This window comes from Talpa europaea (genome assembly GCF_964194135.1).
Source record: "Talpa europaea genome assembly, chromosome: 9".
Lineage (NCBI taxonomy): Eukaryota > Metazoa > Chordata > Mammalia > Eulipotyphla > Talpidae > Talpa > Talpa europaea.
The window spans coordinates 111,691,088-111,717,251 of NC_140076.1; the positions used below are offsets into that span (position 1 = coordinate 111,691,088).

At 49.9% G+C, this 26,164-nt stretch overlaps 1 protein-coding gene across 3 annotated transcripts in view; it reads right to left on the reverse strand.

Moving 5' to 3' along the window:
• Window positions 1-10,714, reverse strand: part of IGSF3 (immunoglobulin superfamily member 3) — a gene marked incomplete at its 5' end in the record, with an annotated part of 75,626 nt that extends 64,912 nt beyond the window's left edge. For all 3 annotated transcript variants that reach the window (XM_084242680.1, XM_084242679.1, XM_084242678.1), the window contains one exon: window positions 10,672-10,714. In XM_084242680.1, the coding sequence (XP_084098806.1) occupies window positions 10,672-10,714 (43 nt within the window). The remainder of the gene's footprint in view (window positions 1-10,671) is intronic.
• Window positions 10,715-26,164: the final 15,450 nt, after the last annotated feature.

Below are 26,164 nucleotides of genomic sequence, written 5' to 3' on the forward strand. Positions count from 1 at the left end.
GCAAACAAAACCTGCCCCCAGTAAGGAGGCCACCCAGCCTCTCCAAAGGATGCAAAGTCCCTGTCTTGCCTCCTTTGCAGAATCTTGCAAGTCTCTGGGATGCAGGCTGGATGATCAGGGGAGATTATGCTCCGAATGTCTTAAGAGATTAGTTTCTTAAAATCCTCCACATGACTTCAGTCATTCCCTTACAGATGACAGAGTAAAGGCCTACTTGATGACAGCTGGATGCCTTCACATTTGCAAAAGAGAAAATATGCAGAAGCAAACAAGAGTCAGATTACTGATGGGCACAGCACCAGCTTCAGGACATCAGGAGCTGCTGAATAAATTATGACAAGGAGGCACATACAGTAATCATAGATTCGCCATAAATACCGCAGCCCTCAAGGCTCTCATATTTACTTTCTTCCCCCCAAAGCAGAGATTGCATCTGGCCTTATCCTCAAATGAGACTTGGCTCTCCCGAGGTTCCTAATATGGAAAATTACAGCTCTTCTGGGGTGGAGGTAAGAGTGGGAAAGCAAATGTTTATATTGCACAAAATTTTAATAAAAACAGAGATGGTCCACACCAAGAGGCACATTCATTGGCCTGGAGTCCACTGCTCACGAGGAGCTATTCAGAAGAGCTGGATTCATGACCCAAGTGTGACAAAGGACTTGGGGATGCCACTTCTCCCAGCTGGAGAGGTGTGGGAACAGCAGCTAGAGGCCGTCACCCCTTCTGACAGAGGGGAGGAGAAAGAGCTGGGCAGGGTGCTCGAAATGTAATCTTGCTTTTTTGTGATGAAATGCCAGAAGACAGATTGCAGAACTGTTCAGCAAGCTCTCTTTTGTACTGAAACATCAGAAGACATTAAGAAACTGTTCAGCAAATCATCTCTAAACAGTGTCACGAAGGGTGGTCTAGTTTTGGGGTGAGCCTAGAACGAATCCATCTGCACAATCACTCCTCCAATAAACTAACAGACGTGTCCATCTGGGAAGCAGAATTCCCAACAGACCAACCATCTCCAAAGCAACACAAAACCACTGCTGAACAAAACCAATGAGAAGCCAGTCTGAAGTACTGCTTTGGGGGGGGGTGGTTGTGGCCGTAGGAAGGTTGGTCCTGCCCCAGGCTCTAGGGGCAATGGCTGCTTCAGGGCCGATCCCACCCAGCACCTTTACGATCCTGATTTGCCTTCAACCTAAGACTAGGGGATGGTGGCGCAGGGAGAAGCACCAGTGACAGGTGAGATAAGTGCAGATGGTGGCTTCTTAGGGTGAAGACCAGGTTGAGGGAGGGCACCGGCAAGCAGACCTCGCACTCTACAGCTGACACAGCAGCTTCTGGAAAAAGGGTGCAACAGGATGAGAGCCCTGGGCTGTCTCCACAGCGTCCCCTCTGTGGCACCCTCAGAGGATCAGGCTAGGGAATTAGGGAGGTTGAGTACAAGGTAGGGGAGGCAATCAACCTTACAACCTCACCAACCTTACCACACAGGGGTCCTCAGGAGAAAGCCTGGTCAGGATGCTGTCTCCTGTCTGATGGGAAGTAGATGATCTTCCCATTTGTCTTTTATTCTGCCTTCCTAAAAATTCAGAAGTATAAAATCCCTAATTCCCATACACAGACCAGATCTTGGGCAATGAACAAGGACAGTCTATAAATCCAGAACTCAGGTTGTTTGCATCTTTTCAAAAGAAAGACTTTGCCCTTACTGCCTCCCCACCCCTGGGCTCCCCCCATCATTGGTATACACCATCTTACTCCTAAAGAGCCTACCTCAGGGTTGCCCCCACAAGTCTGTGATTTCCAACTGTTAAAGGAGAGTTGAGGCCAAAGCAAGGGGAAGTGATATTAAGTAACAGCAAGAAAAAACACCTTAGGGATAGAGGAGAGGGTGTTTTTAATTAATCTTTCTATTTCTTAAAGATTAAAAATACATATCAGGTGAGAAAAGGTTGGCCAGGATTTTAACTTTCAGTTCTTGGTATTTGAGATAACAGAACAATGAGCATTTGTAGCTGGCGCTCAGCTGTTTGTTGAATAAATGGATGAAAAGTTTTCACAGGGAAGTATTAACAGCAGAGCTTATCAAAACAGGGCTGTCTCCGGTGGTCTCGGATGGGTGGCAACAGGTCAAACCTTGATGCTTAACAGGGGCTCACTGTGATATGTGAATCCAATAACCATCCCTCCAAAATAGCAACTATTTTTAAAAATCAGGTCTAAAGGTGAACCATCCAAGAAATCTGCTTTTGCTCCAGAGGTTTTTAAGAAAGTCATACCCGTGAACCGAGAACTAACCCAACACTTTGAGATGATAATCTTTTGACAGCAATTGCTGCTTCTGCAGGACGGGAAGGAAAGGTCCTCTTCCTCTGGATGAAGGTCTCAGATGTCGGTAGCCAGCAACCTGAGGGGTTACTCTAGTCTAGTTTATTCGAAATGTTAGAATCCTTTGGGAGTTGAAAACGCAGGAAAACTCATTTTCCTCCACTCCATGAACAAACCAGAAGACTCAACTGCATCAGACATAAAACCTAGTGTTTTGGTTGTCCTCTTAAGTTTTAAAAAGGCTTCATTTTAATTTAGCATAATTTCAAAATTATATCTAAAATAATCAATAAAATGTGTCATTCATTAGTTAGATTTATGTGTCTGGGGAAAGCAAACAAGTCAATTATTTTCATTAAATACATTAAAATTTAGGGGTAGTATTTTTTATTATGACGCTTACTCCTGATATAGCAAGAGAAAATTATTCCATTATATCGTTATTGAATGAGGCTTACTACTCCCTGATGATTTCACAAAGTACAGCTTCAACTAGCTATAAAATAACCAAATCAGTTCTGATATGGCCATAAAATTAAGACTGAAAAATAGCGAAGTAAATCACCCCTTTAAAATCAAGTTGGTGAACAATATGTTCTGTATGAACCCATTTATGTTGAGGGGGGGAAATCTATATTTGTGGGTGTATGCATAGAAATTATAGACTCCAGCCTGAAAGAATATATGTCAAAGTGTAAAGAATGTATATTAGACTCTATAAGGGGAGTGGGGCCAGGAAAGGAACTGCCATATTTTACTTTGTGTTTGTACTGTTTGGATTTTTTTCACTACATAACTTTATTCACATTGCCTCAATCAAAAAATAAAAATTCAAAAAGGCAAAACAAACAGCTATTCATCAACTTCCAGAATGGAAAGCAACCTCTCATCACCTTATTTTTATATAACACTTTACCCCAAAGCAATTGATTGGCTGTTTCTAATTACCCCAAAGTACTTGATTGGCTGTTTTTAATTATTTGACTTAATTCAAATCAAATCTTCAGTAAAAATGAAGATTTCCTGATAGGAATATTGTGCTTAAGAGGTTATGAAAGTTCATTCTCTGGAAACCTTAAAAGGGGGGATATGCATATAAGAGCTGGGGTGTAGGCCAGAGGTGGCGGGGGTGTGTGTGAGAGGATTCACCAGAGATAGAGTAGGGAGCAGAACAGGTGTATCTACTGAAATACACTGCTGAGGAGAGCAGCAGGCGAGACAGGAGAGGTCTGCTGCGCCATGTGGGTTAGCTCCCAGGCCGTCGATCGAACTCGTACTGCAATAGCTTCGTAGTGCTGACACTTAACCCCTTGCACCACCATGGGAGGTGTGGTTTGACCTGCAGCCATGGAGACTCCCAGCCCAGGTCTCCTGCTGTGCCTCCTTCTGAAAGCCCTTCTGAGAAAAGTCAACCACCAGCAGCACCAACACAACCAATGAGCAGACCCCACTCAGGTGGCCCAAGCCCCCTCAGGCTCTCAAGGCAATATCTGAGATCAGAAGTGAACCACCTTAGACATTTAAAAAACACCTAACAGGAGACCCTCCCCTCCAGCCTGCAGACACAGCAGGGCAGCAGCGTCAGGCTGTGTATGCTCTGGGCAACCTGGAACACCAGGCGCACTTTGCATTAGAGCTGGACTGCGCCTGCTCAAGTGTGAGCAATCACAGGGGCTGTCAAATAGGAAAACAGATTAATTGCTACAGAATATATGTTGTCTGTCCAGGAGACATAAGACTTCAAATTTACAGGGTTCCTGGGGGAAGAGGAGTTTAATAAAAGGGTCCCGAAGAAGGAGGTCGGCTGCCCACCCCAGGATGTGGCACGGTTACCAACCTGCCCCAGGAGAGATCCAGTGCCTTGCTGAGGGCAGACATGGTCACGGAAGTCCCCATGGACAGAGGAGCAGACTGCACTCCAGGGGATGGGAAAATGGGTGATATCAGCAAAAACAGAACCAAATACATGAAATGAACACCAACTTAAGGCAACCCTGAACATCACTCTCGTATGAGATCATAATCGGAGATCTAGCCATAATTGAAAAGAACATGCAACTGACATCAGATCTCTCTCCTATTTTAATAAAGGGAAGTCCTGCAGCTGCCCAGCTGGCTCAGTCTCTTAATGAGACTCTTAATAAAGGAAGGCTTAATAAAAGGAAGCCCTTAATAAAAGGAACTGTTGATGGGAAGAGGCACCACTAGATGTCTAGACACTCATTTCTCTGAGTTCACAGTTTTGTCAGGAGGCCTTAGCTTTAATGACATTTGGGTGGATACACAAAGTTCTTCCTTTGGTACAGAACAGGCCGCTCTTCACTCCCACTCTGGATGACCCCACCCAGCACCCAGGAATGCCTCCTGACTTCTCTGGCCACTTCTCCCAGAGGGCCTCAGGATACACACAGCGCTCTGGCATTTTCCATCTGTCTCTGGCCCAAAAACAGCCCTCATGTCAACCTACTGCTCCAATTCTCACCAATCGCACCTTGAGGGGCCGCAGCCCACCTGCACACAGACTTCCACGTCCCCTGAGAAGTCTTCTCAAAGCGGCCCCCCCACCCCGCCCCACATGCCCCCACACCCGTGCCAGAATACCTATCCTATTATTTACAAAATGCCTGACACTCCAGCTCTTACAAAAGCCTTTCCAGGTTACCTGACCGCTGAGAGCTACTCCAGGTGCACCCCTTCATGCCTCCTGCAAAGCTGAACACGGGAACTTGCCTGTCTTCCTTCCCCAACAGACACTGTCCGCACAGAGGCCAGTGGCTTCTGTCCATTTGCAAAGTGATTTTCCCTCTGTTTCCCTCTAACCTTAGGTTGTCACCTCCTAGCAAGCTGGGACAGGGTGGGTTCAGCCAAGCCTGGTTCACCTGGATGATGGGGATAGGGTCCTTGGGGGAATTTCACTAGAGGGTTAATAGAAGTTTAGACAGAAACTTTGCTTCAGCTCTCATTATTATAAAGCTTTTAAAAATATATCTGACCACATTCCAACCTGTGTAGAATTAATGTAATTTAGTCTTTGATTTAGGATCATACAGGCCCCCCCAATACTCATTCTTTTCTGCTACTGTAATTACAGATGCAGGAGATGCAGACACTGGGCTGATGGTGGCCTGGAAGCTAATTTCTAGAATAAATACTTGCTACCACATCGTGTGATTTTCACCATTCTGAAAGCGGAGTTCAAAAATAAAAACAAAATCCGACTTAATTAAGGATTCCAGCGAAGGGAGGTCCAGTGCCATGGTCTTTGTTAAGTGCCTGCCACCCTGGCCCACAATTAGTCACTTAATAAAGGGTTCTTGATGAGGGAATTTGGCAACATGTGATTTTCTACAAATATAAGCTTGATTTTGATGCAACCACTCACTTATTTGAAAATCAGGGGACATTCACACACAGGTGTCCTAAATTTCCTTAAATTAAAAACTAACCCTTCACAAGGAATAGCTGTGCTCGCTCTGAAGCAGTAAAGAAAGAAGTGGGCCACTCCCAAAGGAACACAAAAATATTCATCAAGGAGCCAACTCAGGATGCATGTGGGGCCCAAGAGCAGGAGCCAGAGGCGACCACCCACCCACGCAGCCGCTCCACCGGGCCCTGGGCCTGCTCAGTGGAGGTGTGCCCGGGGCTCCGGCGACCCAGCCCATGCCGAGGTCCCAGATGTGCCCAGCACCTTGGTGGGCTCACCAGTCCTTACAACCACAAAGTCATTTCTCCAAGCCCTGGAGAGCCTCTTCCCCTGCATTATCAGGATTCTAGGGGAACAGAATCTTTCCACCCGACCCTGACCTTCTCCCCCAGTATCTTCCCAACGACCACCTTCACTTTGAACTTCACAGGGGTCCACCGACAGCATGCAGCGGGGATCGGAGCTTGAATGAGAAAAAAATGACATCTTTATCGTCACTGTCCTCCGTGTGACTGTTAACCATTCCAAACCGAACGCCAGCAAGTCTCACCTTACTGTCTCCGAGCGCCAGGGCTCACGACACAAGTCACACGTACGTCCCGACCCCTTCCCAGCTCGTGCAGATAACTCAAAATATCGTTTGCCCTCTGACTAGGCTGAAATTACAATAATTGTTAGACTTATTGTTCGCTCTTATCATTTAATACGTTACTATAGAAGCATATTATTATATCATAAATTTGTTCTTTACTATTTGGATGACTGTGAGTTCAACATAATTGATTTCCTTTGTTACCCTATGTTTTTTATTCATGCATTTTAAAATGTTATTTCGGAAGGGTTTCAGCAGACTGCCAAAGAACACCGAAAAGGCTAAGTCCTCCTGTCTGGGATAGGAAGGACGAGCTTAGACTCAACCAGACTCTGCCGACATCTAGTTCTTTTCCTTTGAGCAAAACTCCCTGAAACTCACCTTGTTCGCGGCAGCCAATATAGAAACAACACCTGCCTAATGAAACCATTCATTCATCAAGAAATTAAGCGCTCCTCTATTTCCCATGTGTCAGTACAAGGCTCAGCTCTGGGCTACAGTAATGAGTGGGACAGAGCTGCTACTGAATGAAGAGGGCCCGCCCTTTGGAGACCTGGCCACTGGGGTCAGCACTGCCCATGGGGGACAGAGGTCACAAGCGCCCAGGATGCTGCCACTGGGAAGCACCAGCTCCGACTGGCACAGTGATCCACCCCAAGATCCTCATCTCCCTCTGCCTCCACCTCCCTGTCTACCAAAGGGTGACAACCCAAGGTATCCACTGCAGGACTGTTGTGAGGACTTGATGAGCTAGGACTTGCTGCAGAACAAAGGCTGGAATTTGGAGAGGTGTGTTCCCTTCGGCCAGTCTTCTCTTGCTGCAGTGAAAAATGTTGGCGCCTGGGACAGCCTCACGCAGTCCTGGATCCCCAGAGGAGGCTCAGGGGCTCACACAGTTGAAGGCATCCTAGCCAGTCTAGTCCTCCCGGCAAGAATTCCCCTCTCCAGCATGCTGGCCAACAGGACCCCCAGAAAGAGAAGGGCAGAGCTCGGGGGCAGTAGTTAGGACAGTAGTGTCTGTTCATCTGGACATCCTCTCCTTGAAAATCCTTCTCCCAACGGCCCCAAATCATCTCGCGTCTCTTTCCTCTCTTCTGCCTTTGATCACCCCAGTCCTGCTCTGAGCTCTCTCCCACCAGACCATCAAAGTTCCTTTCAATCTCTTTTGGAAGCCCCTCTGGCCTCTCCCCTAAGAAGCCTTTTCCAACTGGGCTGTCAGCCCCATCCCATGCAAGTCAAAGGCCTTCCAAACTCTACAAACAAAGTTCTCTCCCAGGGAGAAGCTAGCTTCTGTGCAGAGATCTCTCGATCACCCACATTTCTCATGGCCAATACTTTTAAAGCCACTTCATCTTGTTTGCAACACCAGCACTGGCCTGGGAGGCATAACTGCACAGGGGTACGCAAAACCGAAATGTGTTTTATGTGCCTAAAGCTTCTATTCATCTTTCCTGATTATTCGCTTCCTGCTCTCGCAGACACAAATGCTATTCCGTCTCCCCCACAGTGTTGTCATTTTTCCATGTCACTGTCAGTCACTCCAGCTGCTCCCAGGCACAGCCACAACCAACCCCAACTTCTCACTCCCTCTTTTTCACACTCATATCACATTCACACCAGCCTTACTCGCTCCCTCAAATCTGCCCCCTGGCTCCACCCATTCATGGTAGTGGAGACTGGACTGCCCTGCAGGTCACAGGCAGACCCAGACTTAAGATGGCTTTGGATTGGAACAAGATCAACCTTGGCAGCCAATGCCTCCTAAGCTGGGTGGGGTGCCCAACCACAATGGTCAAGGGGCCAGGTACGGAGCCGTGTGGCTTCTGTCGGACAAAGACACGGGCAGGAATGTATCCAGACCAGCAGAAAAGGAGGAACCGGATCTAAACCCCAGACATGGCTGAAGGAAGGCAGCTCAGGCCTAGTGAGATCCAGGGAGTTGCCAGCGCCTGGAAGATTTACCCAGCGCCCCTCACACCCCCTCACAGGATCTCTAACCCAACCATCATTTTGGAGGCTGGCAGCACCTGTATCTGTCTCCCTTTGCAGAGCACTCAGCCTCATTCTGCTGTTTTACAAACAAAATTTTATTCCAGGTGTGTGACCCACATGGGCATAAAACCTTTGCTGCTTTAAATTCACTCTGCACGTTCATTTGCGTTACACGGCAAGAATGCTGACACATGAATCAGCACACGCCAGGCTGCAAGCAGGAAACAAGACACAACGTGGGTTGTGCTCCCTCCCCAAACACCTTCTGCTTCTCCAAGGTTAAGAAAGTAGTGACAAGGTCCCCTCCCCACCATGCCGAGAGCCATCCAATGACAGAAAAAGATGGGGGTTCACTCGTAGGGCTCAAAAAGCCAGGGAAATGAATATGCATGATGTGCAGTTCCAAAGCTCCCCTCTCTCCCACTTCTGGTCTCCTGCCACCATTCCCCTTTAACGCCGCCTTGCCACTCATTTTTCTCCAAGGCATCTGCTTGTACCTGAGGCTGGGGGTGGAGGGAGGTGGCATCGGGGGCCAGCGCTCAAGCTCCACACCACAGACTGGCCCAGCAGGGGACCAGCAGGCAACCTGAGGTTTCTTGAGCAGCCAGAAGAAACAAAAGGCACAAATGTCACATTTCCTTGCTTTCCCATCCGTGGCTCCTTCTCTTGCCCCACCCTTGCACTCAGCCCTTTTTCCTGCTTTCACCACACCATCCGCCCTTGTCTGCGTCCTCTAGAATCCATATGAATCACTAATTACTGATTTAAACCCAGGCACTAGTTGGATGACACAGTGTAACAAATACCAATATTGAGGACTGGCAATGGGGAGAATGGAGCGCTGTGGGCCTCCTGGACTCTGCCAGCAGACATGGGCACACTGTATCCTAACCCACCTCGGGAGGAAGACTGTCTAAACTTGCTACCAGATTCTGTTGGGGGCGCGGGGAAGGTGGGATTTGGGGGTAGCGTGTTGGGGGCTGGGGGCTGGCACTAATAAACTCACACACCAGTTCTCTAACTCTCTACGATGAAATGACCCCAGAAGCTAAAAGACAGGTGGAGATCCCAGTCCCAGAGTCTGGTTTACATGGGACTAAGGTTGTTGGCTGGACATCAGAGTTTTTTAAAGCTCCCCTAGAGAGTCCAATAAGCACCCACGTTTGAAACCCCCGGTTGAACACATTTAATGCATGTTCCAGACATTTTCCCCAAGCAGATGGGACACTCAGATACCTGGTAGCCTTCAGCGGTCATGACAACCCTTGGAGGTGTCGCCCCACTTCACTGAGACTGGAAGTCATGTTCTTGAGCACCAAAGCCGGCTCTCTTTCCACCCACCTGTGCACTCCCGCAAGGGTGCAGACAATGCATGAAAGCAATCTGGTCACAAATAAGCCCCACGAGAGCAAGACACCTCGATTTAGAGATGCAAACACACAGCAGATCCTAGCAAGTCCGAATGAGAAGACTCAGGTTCAGAGGGCAGGAGGCGGGGTGCTCACAGGGGAGGTGTGAGGCAAAGGGGAGACACAGGATGCTAGCCAGGGAGCTTCCCTTAGATCTGAGACATGTTCTAAGACACCACACTCAAGGCACTGCTCCCCAGCAGGAAAGGTGTCCAACTTGGGAATGGACACAAACTGGACAAAGGGGGCGTCTTCAATGGGGTAGGGGCCCTTGAGAGAGGTGTCCAGGGCTCTCCTCTTGAGGCCAGTTTCATCCTCCCACCCTAAGCATTCTCACCTCCTATGGGGACTCAACAAGCCAGCCTGACACACTCTCCACCAGCTTCTACTCCGCCAGTCTCTCGTCCTTCCAGAACCATGACCTGGTCTTCCTTGATGCAGGACAGATGACTGTACCCTCAACCATGCTTAGCTGCAGACCATTTCAGTGGGGTAAAGCATCCCTTCAATCTCTCTTCCACTTCCCCTTCAAGAAAAAGCTCCTGATTATCACCACCCCAACTTTCCAAGAGACTAGGAAGAACACCGTCCCTGCGCTGGCCCAACAAAGAAGTGAAGAAAGTAGCATGTTCATACCCGGAGAGGCAGGAGTTCCGAATCCACACGGAGTTCCGAGGCATTGGTCCTGCAGAAGGGGGACCTCGCCCAGGGCCCAGGGCAGACACTTTGGGGACACATCTATTCCCAAGCTCCTCCTGAATGGACATCAGGCCCCTTAACCCTCCGTTCTAATCTGTGACACCCCAGCTGCCTCCTGCTGTCCCCCCCCCAAAGCTGAACGTTGATGCCAAAGAACCACAAGGAATTACAGGAACCCAAAGCAGGTTAAACTTCCACATCGATGGCACCCCATAAGCGGGGTCACTTACCCAGCAAGGCCAGACAGCTCAGCACCCAGAGAAAGCACTTCATGTCGGCAGTGACAGGAGACACAACACCGGTTCCTCTTCTCCCAGCGCTTAATGGCTCATTTCTGGAAATCCACTTATAGCTCCCGAGGACAGTTTGGAAACAGATTTAACTCAGAAAACGAGAATAGGTTAAAGAGAGATTAGCAGGGGGCGGGGGAGGGATGGCCCGAGTGGGGGGCGCAGGTGTTACACCCCCCTATGCTAAAGGAAGGGTCCAGAACAATTCCGAAGGCGCTCGAGGCTTCGACCCCATCGTGTGTCTGGCGGTGTCCACTAGAATTGCAGACGGCGGTGGATTAATCCTTCAGGAAAAGGGAAAAAGCGAGTCTGAGAAAATCCTTTCATCCACTGATTATACAGAAATGTCCTTGGCTGCGCCGTGAAGGTGTCTGTGATCTCGCTCATTCGGAGTCCCCCAAGGGCGCGGGGCCGGTGCTGGCACCACCTTCCCCAGCGCAGCGGCCCGGGCCGGCGCCCACGGCTGGGGTTTCGCGCCCCCAAAGTCCTTCTCCATCCATGACGGCAGGTCACGGCGCGGCCACCTGCCCGGTCCCGCCCAGGACACGCGAAGCAAGTTGGCGTCCGCAGCCCCGGAGGGGTCCCACAAAGCCAGCGGGTCCCTAAAACAAACACAAGCGGGTGGGTCACGGGCGCGCTCGGGCCGCCGCCCCGGGCACCCCCCTGGGCATCCTGACCTTGGGCTTGGGCGAGTCGCCACTTTGGCCTCCGCCTCAGTTTCCCTGCCCAGCGCAGGGCGGCAGCGGGGAGCCCGGGGGTCCCCCCGATACTTTGCCCCGGTGCTGCACTCCTGGGACGGCCCCCGCCGCCCCCCGAGCCCCGCGCGCGGCAGCCCCACCCGAGGGGCGACGAGGTGGGGCCGCCGCCCCGGGTTCCACCCCGGCCCCCGCCCCAAACGTGGGCGCAGCGCGCACGCCGCGTCCCAGGTGGCCCCGCTATTGTTTTACCTTCCCGGGGGTTTATTTTCGCCGATCGGGAAGAAAAGAGACCGAGAGAAAAGGCGGCCGGAGCTCCGCAGCCGGGGCGCGCCCGCCGCGCGCCCGCACGGCCAGGGGAGGGGTCTCGGGCCCGACCCCCGAGCGGAGCCGCCGCCCCCCGCCCCGGGCCCGCCGCCCCCCGCCCCGGGCCCGCGGCCCCCGCCCCGCCGCGCGCTCCAGACCTCGCCCGGCCTCGCCCGCCGCCCGCGCCCGGGCGCTCCGCAGGTCCCGGCGCTCCGCACGCCTCTGGGGACGCGCCGCCGCCTCCCGCGCCGCCCGCTCGGCCCCGCCCGCCGCCCCGCCCTCCGGCCGGCCCCGGCCCCGGCCCCCCGCGGGAGAGGGGGGGGCCCCCGCGCGAGGCGCCGCCCCCGCGCGCCCCGCCCGCCGCCCCCCGCGCGGGCGTCCCGGCCCGGCCGCTCCGCGTGCGCGCGGGGCCCGCGCCCCCCGGGCCTGGGGCTGCCGCGGGCGGGCCCGGGGCCTGAAAGTTAACGAGCGGCTCCGCGGACTGTCCCCCCCGAGAGCCCGGGCCCCCCGCGGCCGCCGGCCGGGCCCAGCCGGGAGCAGGGCTGCGCGAGCGCGTCCTCTCGCCGGGAAACAAAAACAAAGCGCTGGGCCGCCGGCTCGAGCCGCGCTGGCAGTGGCGCCCGGGCTGCGCTTCAGTCCTGGGCAGATTTCCTAGAAGTTGAGACCGGGTTGGACGCCGCTGACAGCCCCGGTTCGAGTCCAGCTTCCTGCGCTTCCCCAGGGCGCACCTTCGCGGGGTGCCGGGGCCTTGGTTTCCACGCTGTTACCTGCGGAACCAGCCCCCGCTTAATAGGTTGTGGGAGAGGCCGAGACACACTTGTAAAGCACTCAGAATGGTGCACGCACTAACGCAAGCTGTTAGGATTTTATGAGGAACAGCTCTAGCCAAGCAAGAGCGTTTTCATTCACTGAGCGTTGATGGGACACACACAGCGGCTGGGAAAGCTCCATCACTAGGTGATTGAGGCAGAACAGGACGGTCCGGCCCTCCTGGGGCTTGCAGAGATGGGGATGAAACAGGGGTTGTTAGGGCCTCCCTGGTGGCACAAGGGGTTAAGTGGCAGCACTATGGAACTGTCCGCAGCCACTGCAGAGTGAGTTCGATCCCCGGCCAGGGAGCTGACCCACATGGTGCAGTGGACCTCTTGTGTCTCACCTGCTGCTCCCCTCAGATCTGCCTGTTCTGTTCCCCACTCTGTCTCTGGTGAATCCTGTCACCACCACCCCCACACCTCTGGCCTACACCCCAGTTCTTGTATGCATAAATAAATAAATCTTCAAAAAAAGAAATGAGCATCTAGAAGGGCAGCTCAGCCTAGGCGTAAAGCCGGAGGGGATCGCTAGAGGAAACTATGGACGCTATGTCGCTGGAAATCCAGACGAGAGACATAGGACCAGGACCACAAGGGATCAGGGTGGGCGCTACTGAATGCCAGGTTGAGGGTGAGAGAGAGGGCAGAAAAACCAGTTCATCCTCAACAACTGTGGTGAGAATACAAGCTAAGGTCAGCTGTCTTGGAGGCCCAAGAGGCATGGAAGGGCAGAGGTCCAGAAAGCATTTGGGTGGGAGGTGGGGTGGAGTCCTGAACTCAGAGAGGAGAGATGTTTTCAGCTGTTTGGACAGCATAGCATTAAAGGAATTTAGTGAAGGACTATACTGGTGACTCACTTATACCAGAAACAAAACAAAACACACACACACAAACACATACACACACGTTCAGGGGAACTAAGAACATGCTGTGGGGACCCTGAAGTAGCAAAGGGGTCGTGCTTAACCTCATTGTTCTTCCTAGGCTATAAATTCCTTGTAGGTAAGACCTGCCCCTTAATTATCATTTATCCCAAACAACCCTTGGCACGGTGAGGTGCATAGCGTAATTGCACTATAAATACTTCAATCGAGTTGAATTGAATATTTATCACCTATGCTATGTCTTGTATTGAAAATATCCTTTTGGTGTATTAAATATTATCTCTTTCCCCCTAAGGTAACACTGACTCTGGCATCTCTCAACTTCTCCTTATCTGCCAGACCCCATTTATATGGAGTAACCAGTATATCCCAAGTAGTCTCTGCAAAAAGTTCCTGTTTTGGGTGGGGCGGGCATTAGGGAAAGCTTCTCAAAGAGAGCACAATGGAGCAGAGTACTGAATAGGAGAGTGGGAGCTCTGGGGATCTCTGCAGGAAAAGCATTCCAAGCTTAGGGAACAGCAAGAACAACGCCCTTAATGTGCTCTGCAAAATGAAAAGCATGTTAGTGTAGCAGGAAAGGCATGAAGCAGAAAGGGAAGGAGGAATGTGAGCAGAGAGGGTTCAGAGGCCAAATCCAGAAAGACCTCTCAGGTCAGGGGGCAGTGTGAGTGTTGTGGCTGCAGGGGAGAATGGAGTGTGAGAAGGTAGGAATGGAGGAGAGACACTAGCAGGAGGCTCCTGTAGTTGGGCAGATGGGCACTAGAGACAGAGGTCATGAGAAATGGGTGGATTATGGAGCTTTTTGAAAGCAGATTCCTTGAGATTTTCTAGAGAATTAGATATGGAGGGGGAGAGAAAGAGGAGTCAAGGAATCTTCCTGGAGATCCAACTCAACCTCCTTTGGAGCTCTTCAACCCCACTATTTTATTTTTAAACACTTGCGTCCAATGAATAAAACTAGGAGGAACTCAATAAAAATTTCGATTTCCTGCTTTGATGCAAAGGTATGGGTGCCCAACCCATGACCATACTTCCCAAAGGCTCAGTCGCCAGGCCTCTGCCAGGCCTCTGCCTCCATCCTTGAAGCCTCTGCTCAACTATCCCTTCCCAGTTCTTTCCTCCTCACACCCCCACCCCCACCACTCAGACCCCCTAGTCTCCTTCTGCATGATCTGTCAACCCCTGACTTCATCACCACTCCAGAAATGGCTTCCCAGCACTGAGTGTAGCTAGCACCCAATGGACTTGCAAAAAGCTATGTTAACCACTGGACAGGTCGGGGGTTGAATGGGGAGCGAAGCAGTTAAAAAGCCACCCCTGCCCTCCAGACACAGACAGGATTACTGCAGTTGTGCAGCACAGGGCAGGGTGGGCTTCTCAGAGATGACCAGCAGGCAGGGGAAGGACAGAAGGAAGAGGTCACAGGAGCGGAGGGCGCGCAAGGCCCGCTCAGCATGTGTGTCTGGTGCCGGGTTGATTATTAGCAGCTTGCTGCAAACATCTTGCACTGGAATGTGGATTGGCCTGGAATCAGGTGGATATTTGGGACATTTGGGAAGACTCCTTAATCTTCTCCCCCAGGGAGCTGAACTCAGAAGCCAACAGAAGCCGGGCTGAATCATAGCTTCAGCAAAGGCTTGCAGTTGGGAACAAAGGGCCAGTGTTGCCTGATTTTTCGACTTTGCGTCAAAGCAGGAAATCGAGATTTTATTGAATTCCTCCTAATTTTATTCATTGGACACGAGTGTTTAAAAATAAGCACTGTTGGGGAACAATGCAAAATTTGTTTGTGGAGATTTAAGTGGTGCTAGGAGTTCAGTCTCCAGGCTTGTAGTACTGGTCATCAGAAGGCTCCTTATAAAACCCCAACTGGCATAATGTTACTTTTTAGCCAAGTTCTTTGTCAACTGAAAGAAAGTTGAGGGCAAGTCGTTTTGCCTAAAGATACCCTGACACTCTGTGCTCACAGCCCTGATGTTAATTACTCTTAATGTGCTTTAAAACGCCAAGTGGAATGAGCAAAGCCTCCCCATCTAGCCAAACAGCCTAGTCAGAGCGAAAAGCGCCACTAAACTATTCTCCAGACAGCAGCTTTCTTCTTGGTGATTACCCTTCTTTGCAAGCGAGGATCCCCAGAGCTGAGGAGTAGGAATAGCTTACACAGGATACCATCTGTCTTAAAAAAGAAAAAAAAAAAAAATAGAGTTGACTATTATATTCAAAGATGGGGGGGGGTAGTCCCCCAAGGCTTCCCCACAGGTGGGGGCTCAGAGCCTGAGGGACGCCATCTAGCGTTAGAGAAGGGTCTGGATTTGCCCCAAGGCACTCAGGGCTGGTTTATCCCAGAGGGGGAAATAAAATTCTGTTCAGTTGTTCTTCTTCCTCCACAAAACCCCGGATCTGTGCTTGCTTATTTTCTGGGCTGACTGAGAACAGGGAATCTGGAGAAGAACGCTCGGGTCTGTGCTCCAGTCGTGCGTGTATTGATGCTTAACTCCAGTCAAGTTACTTCATCCCTCCCTGACTTGCTAGGTTCTACCTTTGCAAATGACCTGCCCTTGCTGGGTGGGTGTAAGGATTAAATTAGCTGATTTATGCAAAGAATTTAGCTGAATTCCTGGTACTTAGTACTCAGTACTCCAGTTATGTACCAGGCTCTGCAGCTTGTGCTGTCTTTGGCCTCTTTAGACCCACGTTCCTTATGTAAAATGAGGTTGGTTAGATCAGCCTGAAAGTCCCAAACTGGCTGTGCATAAATTATTCCAGAAGCATTAAAAATATAGATTTCCATGTCCTATCCAGAAGATTCCATTTCTGAATGTCAGTATGAAACCTCGAAGGATTCTTCCAGTTCAATGTTTTATGTTGGGTTTTCAGAAATTCATGATCCCACCTCCTCTGTCCAAGTCCATTTCTGATTTTGATTGTGAATCCCCATTGCTGGTAATCCAGATCAAAAGAATTAGAAGAGCTCATCTTTTACCACCAATATTCCATTCTGATCTTAGCCCTGACCATGGTCAGCAGATTCACCATTGCTCCCAACCTACGCCTCGAGTTTTTCAGTGTGCTCCATTCCTCTTTTCCAAAATCTCATCAAACCCTGATTTTTTAAAAATCCACCACACTTAGATCCACTTTTTCTTACACCAGCTCTGGCGCACAGCCTGTGCTCTTGCCTCCACAGGCTCCCTCCCTTTGTGAAAGAATTGAACTAACCCAGAGCCTCTAAGCAGGAAGGAGTGTGAGCTCAGGCTGAACGCCATGACACGTGTCACATTGGAGAGATTCTCTGAGTTAGTTTGGCTGACCCCCAATCTCTCTCTCAGCCTCTCTCAATGTCCCAGGGCAACTTGGCTGTCTGCCAGGGCTGCCTGCCACTTCAACCATGCTGTGGTCCAGGTGGAGGGCTCTTAAAATTTTGGCTTGGCCTTCTGGTGAGAAAAAAATGTGAGTTTGATCCCAGAGCGTCTGTCCTTGCATAGCAGAATGTATGTCACCATAGATCTGAGATTCCAAGAATCTAAACAACCATAAGCTTACAGCAGAACGGAACCTTCTGGATGTAAGGGCACTGTCTCTGAGACATCTGTCACCCACTGATCACCAGAGCTGTCTAGCCTGATCTGGTTGGCATGTTGCCTCCCCTATCGAAAAAAAATGTGTAAAGACATTGGCAAATCTCACCCAAATATATATGAACTTGGCTGACAGTTTTCAAAAGTTCACTTGGAAGTTCAAAATCCAGAACACAGAACATATTTTTCCAGAAGGGTAATATAATAAATGTGATTATATGTCCAGGCTGAACCACAATGCTTTTAACCCTTAAAATGCTACACATTGAAGGGGGAGAAAAGCCATGAGCCAACAATATCTTCAAAACATCAGGGATTAAACAATACTGAAAAGGAACATTGCAACAAAATCCTATCCTTTTTTAAAAAAACAAATTAACAAATACTCAGTGGACACAAAACATGGTCTACTCCCTAAGGCACTGAAGAAAGCTGTCCAGCTTCCTGTCCGCAAAAGTTTACGTTCTGTGCTTGTTTTTCTGTTTTATTTTTCCCCAGGAGAATATAAGCTCCCCGAGGACAGGACCTAGTCTGTCTGATTCTCCGGTATGTGCCCAATGCCTAGAATAATGCCTGACACTTGGGGTGAGCTCAAGAAATATTTGTTGAGGGCCTCCCCTGATGGCGCAGCGGTTGAGCGCTGGGCTGCGAAGCTGCCCACAGCCTCTGAAGCGCGGGTTCGATCCCTGCCCGCCAGGAGGGTCCCACAAAAAAAGAAAGAAAGAAATATTTGTTGAGCAAATGAGTAAATAAATTCTAGTTGGGGAGACATACAACCTCATAAATAAATATGCAACCACACGCCGGAGGTAGATAAGTACCAGGAAGCACAGAAAGCAGAGCATGTGGGGGTCGGGGGATGGCTATTTTCAGTGGGGTGTTCATGAACAGCTTCTCTGAAGAAATGATATTTGCACAGAGATCTGAGAGACAAATTGAGTCATGAAAGATATTACCAATTGCTGCGCTTTGGTAATATTGGACCAGGAATTTGGGACCAATGTTGCCACTGAGGTCAACTAAGATACCTGGGCACCATTTAAATAATGTTGAAAAGGGAGTTATGAAAGTGGTGAGCAATGCCAGGCAAACGCTAGGAGAGGAGAATAATAACTCACACTCTGTTGTTCTGTGCTATGGACGTGAAATAAATGCTACAAAATTGAGCTGAGCTTCTGGTGGTCTCCAAAGGAAAGGGAAGGAAGCCTCAAAGCCCAGGAAGACAGTGGGGGGCTCTGAACTTTAAAGTGGCATCCTCCAAGAGCTAAATCCCAGGGCACCTGTGAAACAGAATCAGTTCTTCCTCAGACTTGCAACCTGGCTTCATCACCAGCGTGGCATGGGAGGCCTTGAGCTGAGAACTAGGATTAAAGTGGTTCCAGACTGGGAGCAGCTCCTGGAGCCTTCCAGAAACAAATGAAAACCGTTTATAAGGAGGATTCTATCACCCTCGACCTCAGATTATTCCAACGTGAAATTTCCAGCATCCAGTCAAATATAACTGTGAAATATGATGATATGTGTGAGAACTAGCAGAGGCAACAGAAAACTGGGACAGGCTCATAGAACACTGAGATATTGGAAGGATCTGAGACAGCCAAGACAGCAACTCTGCTCACTTTCTTTAAAGAAATAAAGTCCAAACTTGATAATTCTGACAAAGAACTTGAAACTGCAGAAAGAGCTGGGGTGGGTGGGGAGGCCCATGCAGACTGAGAGGTAAGCAAGTGCAAAGGCCCTGAGGCAGGTGTAACCTTGAGATGTATGAGAGATAAAAAGTCTGAGTGATGAGGGCAGAGTGAGCAAGAAAGCCAGAGGCAGAAGGTATGTTCAGAAAGGAAGGCAGAGGTCGGATCATGTGGGTCTTCTGGGGGATTCAGGTTTGTTCTGTGTGTCTAGGAAAGCCATTGGGCAGGTGAGAGCATTTGTAAAGACCAATTGGAAGACAAAGTCTTGTCATTTGGGACAACACATACGGAACTGGAGGGGATTCTGCTAAGTGAAATAAATCAGGAGAAAGATAAATACCAGATGATTTCACTTATATGTGGAATACAGAGAAACAGCAAAGGAACAGGCAAAACTAAACCAAAACAAACCCTAGACATCTGAGTCTAGACTAAGGCTGCCAGAGACAGGGTGCAGGCTGGGTTAGGGAAGGGGGAAAGAAACCCAGTGGGCTGGGGTGCAGGATTCTGGAGGCCTCGGTGATGGGTATGTGATGTGGTCCCACACATCTGAAGAGGTGTGAACATGTACCACTAAATCATAATGTTAAAACCAAACGTTACCTCAATAAAAAATAATAGAATTTAAAAAACATTAAAAAAAAAAAAAGGCCAACAGGCTGTCACATGGCTAAACATCATAGCAAAGCAAAAGTAGAGGCAAGTCTGTTCCACCGTCCAGATGCAGGATGATGGAGGCTTTGTATAGGGCGGCAGGAACTGCTGTGGTGAGAAGTGAGTTCGGGATCTACTTTGAAGGGATTGCTGGCAGCGCTTCCTGGAGGATTGGGCGTGTGGGGTGTGAGAAACAGATCAGAATAGCTCCCCACCCCCACTCCTTTCTGTGTGACCCCCTTCTCCCTCAGCTCCTACGTGGTTTCTATTTCTAAGTCCACAACCCCTTAATTGGCTTTTTTTAGTCTAGTCCTTTTATTCTGAGCTTTATGCCTATAAAGCCGACTCCCTTCTGAAATATTCTACCCAGATATCACCAGGCCTTCGAGAGAATTCTAAGGACGTTATTTTTCCTTCTAAAATGATTTTCCTCTTCAATTTCCTGTCTGTTAATCATTGCACTTTTGCTTGATCTCAGAGGCCAGACCCTTCAGATTAATTTCAGCTTCCACTTTCTACCTCCAATTGGTGGCTGGAGAGTGCCAAGTCTACCTCCGCAGCTTTCAAAGCTGTTCGTTCCTTTCTGTTTTCCTGGCTTCTGCCCTCGCTCAAGTCTCATCACCTCTTTCTAGATTATTGTCTTGGATCCCCCTGGTCTCCTGGATGACAGTCTCACTCTGGTTCAGAGCCTGGTAGGTGCCAGGCACAATGCAGGGAGCTGAAGACACGGCCCCAGCCCATCCATCCTTCTACAGCACACATCTTTCTGAAGTGCAGGTGTGCCCTCTAAGGGGCTGACAATTACATACAGTAGATCCAAGCTCCTTAGCATGGGTCATAAGCAACCCCCAGCTCCGCTTGACCTCCCTCTAAACGTTCTCTGCTCTTGATTCTTCCTATTATTATTGGTCTCACCCAGCTACCTATGGTTTCCTGGATGTGTATTTATGGGTGCTGCTACCCTGCTGGGCATGCCTTTCTCTGTCCCATCCACATGGCAGCCACCCCCCTGCGCTCCCCCCCCCCCGTCCTCCCCCCCCCCTCCTGCCTCGTAGGAACAACTGAAGCAGAGCATGTCTTTGAAGCACCCCCACGACTCCCCCACTCTCCTCCTCCTGGCCTTGCGCTTGCCTGTGGGAGCGCTGTGCTGCCTAACACCCCTGCGTCGCCACTGATTTAGGTTCTTTGTTTCCATGTCTGTCTTAGTGAGTTTCTGGAGGTCAGAGACGCCCGCTAGGACTGTGTTTTCAGCCCCCTGCACTGTGCCTGGCACCTAGCAGCCCCTTAACCAGAGCTCCAGGGAATGAAGGAGTGGTCAAGTGGATCCCCTGGACTGATCCCTCAATGGAAGGAGTGGTCAAGTGGACCCCCAGCCCCCAAGCTCCAGGAAGTGGAGATTGTGGCAAGTTTGAGTTCTCCTCCAGGCAGCTGTCCATGGCATCTGCACCTCTGAGAGGCCTTGGGTGGGCCATACAAACCAGGAGGAAGTCGATTTTCTTGTTTCTGCCGGAGCCTTCATCCTCTCCATTCTCTTAAGTTCTTTCCACAAAGGCTTTTGGCAACAGACATCTCCCTTTACCACCACCGCCGTCTCCCTGGGATCCCCAAGTCCTCTCCCCCGCTCAGCCCAGACTTCATGGCCCTTGGGATCTCATCCGGGACAGCATCTGCACCAAGGCTTCCGCTGACGGTATTTGGGAGCACACCCAGGTTTCCTAAGCTCACAGCACCAGTTACACAATTATGGATGTTAACACACTTCTTTCATAATCCCTTTCTACAGCATTTCTATGACCCCTCATCTCTCCCTTGGTTGCCTCTCTTACAACGTCCTGTTTATGGAGGAGGGACGGGGTGGGGGAGGCAGAAAGGAAAGAACTAGGAGAAGAGAGGATGAAACAAGGAAGCACTGGAAGGGCACAGAATAAAGGGAGTATCACAGGAAGGGGGAATGAAAGGAAAGAAAAAGAGAGAGAGAGAGAGAGCATCCCTGCCTCCTCTACCCTTTCGTCTCAACAGAGAGAGTGAGAGAAGAAAGACAGGAGCAAGTGAGAACCTTACATTAAGTAACCACACGTGTCTGTGAAATATATCTGCAGCCTCCCTATTTGAGCGGCAGGGACTTCATGGCAGATATTAAACATTTAATTGACTAGAGAAACCCATCGCAGAACAAAGCCCCCTTTCTTTCTGAGCTATCATGTGATAGCCCAAACACAGCAGTTGCTATTTCCCCCCAGACGCTATCAACCACAGCTATTTGTCTTGGTTCTCGAATGTTCTAAAGACAACAACTTAACCAAAACTCAGCAGCCGTGTCCATCAGTCACAGCCCCCAGGAGCCCCTGGTTCAGCACGGCAAGCCCTGGAGTTCACAGAGACTCCCCGGCCTGCTCAGGGCAGCCAGATGCCAGCCAGCCTGTGCCTCCCTTTCATGCTCACCCACCACAAGGCCATTTGGGCCGGTTAGTGGTGGGGGTTCACCACCCTTTCCCAGCCCCACCCCAGATCTAAGTGGAGCCTCCTCTTGCCTGAGGCGGGCTGGGGGGTGGAGCATGAACAAAGGCCTGGGAGGGAGATGGGGTGGGGTTAGATTTGTTCCAAAAGTTCAGCAACTGCTGCTTATTGAGAGGCTTGTTTTCAGCCCAGGAATCCAGTCTTTACCAGGTGGGGAGAAGGGAGTGGACCTAATAGGAGGATTTGAAAGGAGCACCATGAGCTGGGGAGCAAGGGGGGGCAGAGCATGGGTGCTTTCTGGGTGTAGATGAAGGGGTGGCTTTCTTCTTCCCTCCCCTCTTGCTTTCCAATTTGGATCATCAGCGGGACTCCAGCAAGGCCGGGAAGTCACACACAAAGATATCAAATTGAGGGCCACGGCCCCGCTTCTGAGGGTTCAAGGAAGGCAGGTGACAGTGTTATAGAGCAGCCCCGATATTGAACGGGTTCCTGGCTGTGGGTCCTCACCCGCGCGCTTACAAGGGACTTATGAATACTCCACTACAGACACACACAAAAGGTTCATAAAAGGTTTATTTACAAGGGAAAAGGAAATAAGGAAAATGGACAACTCAGGGAGAAAATAGGGAAATAAAGTCTTTAATGCGTCCTACCCGATCCGCCGACCTGGAAACCCAAAGGCACCCTCTGAGCTGGCTGGACCCTGCGAGCTGGTGGAGAGCCAAAATGGGGGACCCCCCCCCCCAAAGCCCACGTGTCTGGCTTTATACCAACCTGGCTGCTTCACCCCACCCTCAGGTCCCAGCCACCTTCCCTTGGGTGGTGATGGGATTTGGAGTTCCCAGTGTCTTTGGCTTTGGCTTGGGGTGGGGGTGGAGTCCACAAAGCCTGTATGGAATTAGCTTTAGGATAGCCTTTTCCCCCTAACAACAGTTTTGCTTGCTAGTTAAGCGTTCAAATCCTATACTTCCTCTTTCACTGGCGGTATAAACTCGGATTATTCCCTTAACCAGTCAGCCTCAATTTCCTCATCTATAAAATGGAAATAATGTGTTGCTTTATAATTTTTGTCATTTTTTAAAGATTTATTTATTTATACATAGAAGAACTGGGGTGTAGGCCAGAGGTGCAGGGGGTGAGAGGATTCACCAGAGACAGAGTTGGGGGCAGAACAGGCAGATCGACAGAAATACACTGCTGAGGGGAGCAGCGGGAGAGATAGGAGAGGTCTGCTCTGCCGTGTGGGTCACCTCCCTGGATCGAACTTAGGCCACAACAGTGATAGTGTTGTAGAGTAACCCCGATACAAAACAGGGTGCCTGACTGTGGGTCCTCACCCGCGCGCTTAAAAGGACTTATCAATGCTCTACTGCAGGCACTCGCGAAAGGTTCATAAAAGGTTTATTCACAAGGGAAGGGGAAATGAGGAAATGTACAGCTCAGGGAGAAAAGTGGGAGACAAAGTTTTAAATGAGTCCTACCTGATCCGCCGATCAGGAATCCCAAAATGGCACTCTGAGAGCTGGCCGCCGGCCAGGAGCGGTGAAGCCAGAAGGCGAGCGATCGCGAACCCCCCAAGGCCCACGTGTTTGGTTTTTATACCCAACCTGGCTGCTTCACTCCACCCTCAGGTCCCAGCCACCCTCCCTTTGGTGGTGATGGGATTTGTCTTTCCCAATGTCCTGATGGCTTTAGTCTTGAGTGGGGGTGGAGTCCACAAAGCCTGTATGGGACTAACTCAGGACATCCTTTCCCCCTAAAAATTGTGCTGAAACTTAACTCCTAGGCCACCAGGTAGGCTCTGTGCTGCTTTATATATGAAGACATATGGCACTACCTTTTTTATAGTGTTAGCATGTGGAATACAGAGGGAAAATACTGAGTGAAATGTGTGGCCCATAGTAAGTGCTCATTTAACAAATAGGGTTCAGCGCTGACTAAATGCCAGACTGTGCTTTGGGTACTGAGTGAACAAAACAAAGAAAATCCTGCTCTTGAGACATTAACATTCTAGGTGGGGGAGAAAGATAATAAACTAGTCAGTAAAATATAGAGTAAGTCAGATGACCAAAAGTGCATGACAAAAATAAAAACAGGAAGGGGACCAAAGGGCATGGGAGAGGAAGGATTGTCATTTTAAATAGAGCAGGCAAAACTCCCCAAGAAAGTGACATTTGACAAAAAAGACCTGGAGGAAGTAGGAACCCAGCACGCAGGTGCCTGAGGGAAGCATGTGCTGGGCAGAGGGAATTTCCGTGCAGAGGCCTGAGCTCAGAGCCCACCTAGTCCCTCGAGACACAGCGGGGAGGCTGGTGTGGCTGGAGCTTGGTAAGGCAGGGAGAATCTTGGGAAATGAGGTCAGAGAGGTAATGGTGTGCGCGAGGGATTCCTGGAAGCAGGGAGTGTGTTCATGTAGGAACTTGCTGGTCATTGTAAAAACTTGGGAGAGTTTTGAGGAGAGGAGCGATATAATTGTATTAATGTTTTAACAGGATTGTTTAGGCTGGTGTGTTGAAACTAGGCTGTGGGGGTCATGAGTGGTAGTAGGGAGACACGCAAAGGCCAACGCATCCCCAGGGGAGAGGTGGTGGTGGCTGTGCTGGGTGATTGGAGAAGAGGTGGCGAGATGTGCTTGGATTGGGGTATGTTTTTTAAGAAGAGCTGACAGAATTTAATGACAGATTTAATGGGGAAAACCACTGGTGAAGCAGGTGGGGCTTGGGGCAGAAGACACTATGAATTCTGTTTTGGGCATCGTGCATGATTGTTACCTGAATAGCCCCGTTGACACTTGTATTGGGAATTGTCTTCTTCCAATGCTGCCATGTGACAGACCCAGGCTGTCTTGCTGGAGAGTCATACGGAGGAAAACTAAAGTGTCCTGGGCCTGTGATAAAGAGAATCACAGGAGGAGTGGTTTCTTTTCTCTGCTCCCTATCATCATATCAGTGTGTAGAACCTGGGCTTCAGCAGCAACCCTCTGACAGGGTCTGTGGGTCTTTAAATATATCATCAAATCACTGAAGTCAACTCCCACCTCCAGACTTCCTACTATGTGAGATACTGTATGTCTTCTTATGTTATCTTTTGTGTTGGTCCAGCTATGCTTTGCAATTGGAAGAATTCTGTTGCACAAAACATCAACAAAATAGATGCAGAATTCAGATGGACCTCACTGAAGACATATATTCAATTCTGTGAGATGCAGGTAAAGTGAGAACGATGTGCCAAGCATGGGATCACACACAGATGAATAAAACTCTCTTACTAGGAATATCTTATAACAAATCTACGTGTGTCTAAATTGTGGACTGGGGATAGTAAAAGACAGACATTCCTATTCCAGAAAGCAGAATATATTAAGTGCTCTGAAAGAGACAGTGGAAGTTAAAGAAGACAGTGATAACATCCACTGGGGGAAGCTGGGCTAGTCTCCATTAGCGAAGTCGAATACTAGCTGGACCTTAAAAAATAGGTAGGGTTGGGCCTCCCCGGTGGCGCAGTGGTTGAGCGCTGGGTTATGAAGCGCCTGCAGCCTCTGCAGCGCCAGTTCGATCCCCAGCCGCCGGGCGAGGGTCCACATGGCGCGCAGACCTCTCCTGCCGCCCGCTGCTCCCCTCAGCAGTGTGCTTCGGTCCTTCTGCCTGCTCTGCTCCCCGCTCTGGCTCTGGTGAATTCTCTCACCCTCCCGCGCTTCTGACTATACCCAGTGCTTGTATAAATAAATAAATAAACAAACAAACAAATACATAAATAAATCTTTAAAAAGAAAAAAAAATAGGTAGGACTTTGGAGATGGAAGTGGAGTGACGGACTAACTGCCCAGGTCTAGAAAACAGAGTCCTGTAATGACCAAGGTAGAGGTAAGAAAGGTAGAGGGTTGGCTGGAATGCTGCAGGGAAGCTCAGCTCAGCTGTTTGGAGCATGAATAGAGGAGTGAAAATTACGCTGAAAGTTACATTGATCAGGGTTTGAGAGGTCTGAGATGCCAGGCCAAGGAATTAGGGTTTGCTAAGGTTGAAGTTGTGGTCCCTGGAGCACTTCCCAATAGGGACACAATTGGAGCTGAGTGTGGGAAGGTTCATCTTCAGCAGAGGGACTGCAGAATGTGCTTTTTTACCCGACATTAACTGTTTAGTTATTTGCTACACCTTCATATACATTCATTCATTCCACCTCCATCTAGGTCTAGACATACCTAGGACCTAGGCAAGAACAAACAAGTATGGGTTCCGGCGATGGGACATGCCTGAGGGCAGATCACCCCTTTCCTTAGACTCTTTCTAACCTATGAGAGCCTCCACTCCATTTAAAACCTGCCTGTGCTGCCCACATTTGCACCAGGACAAGATTCTCTAT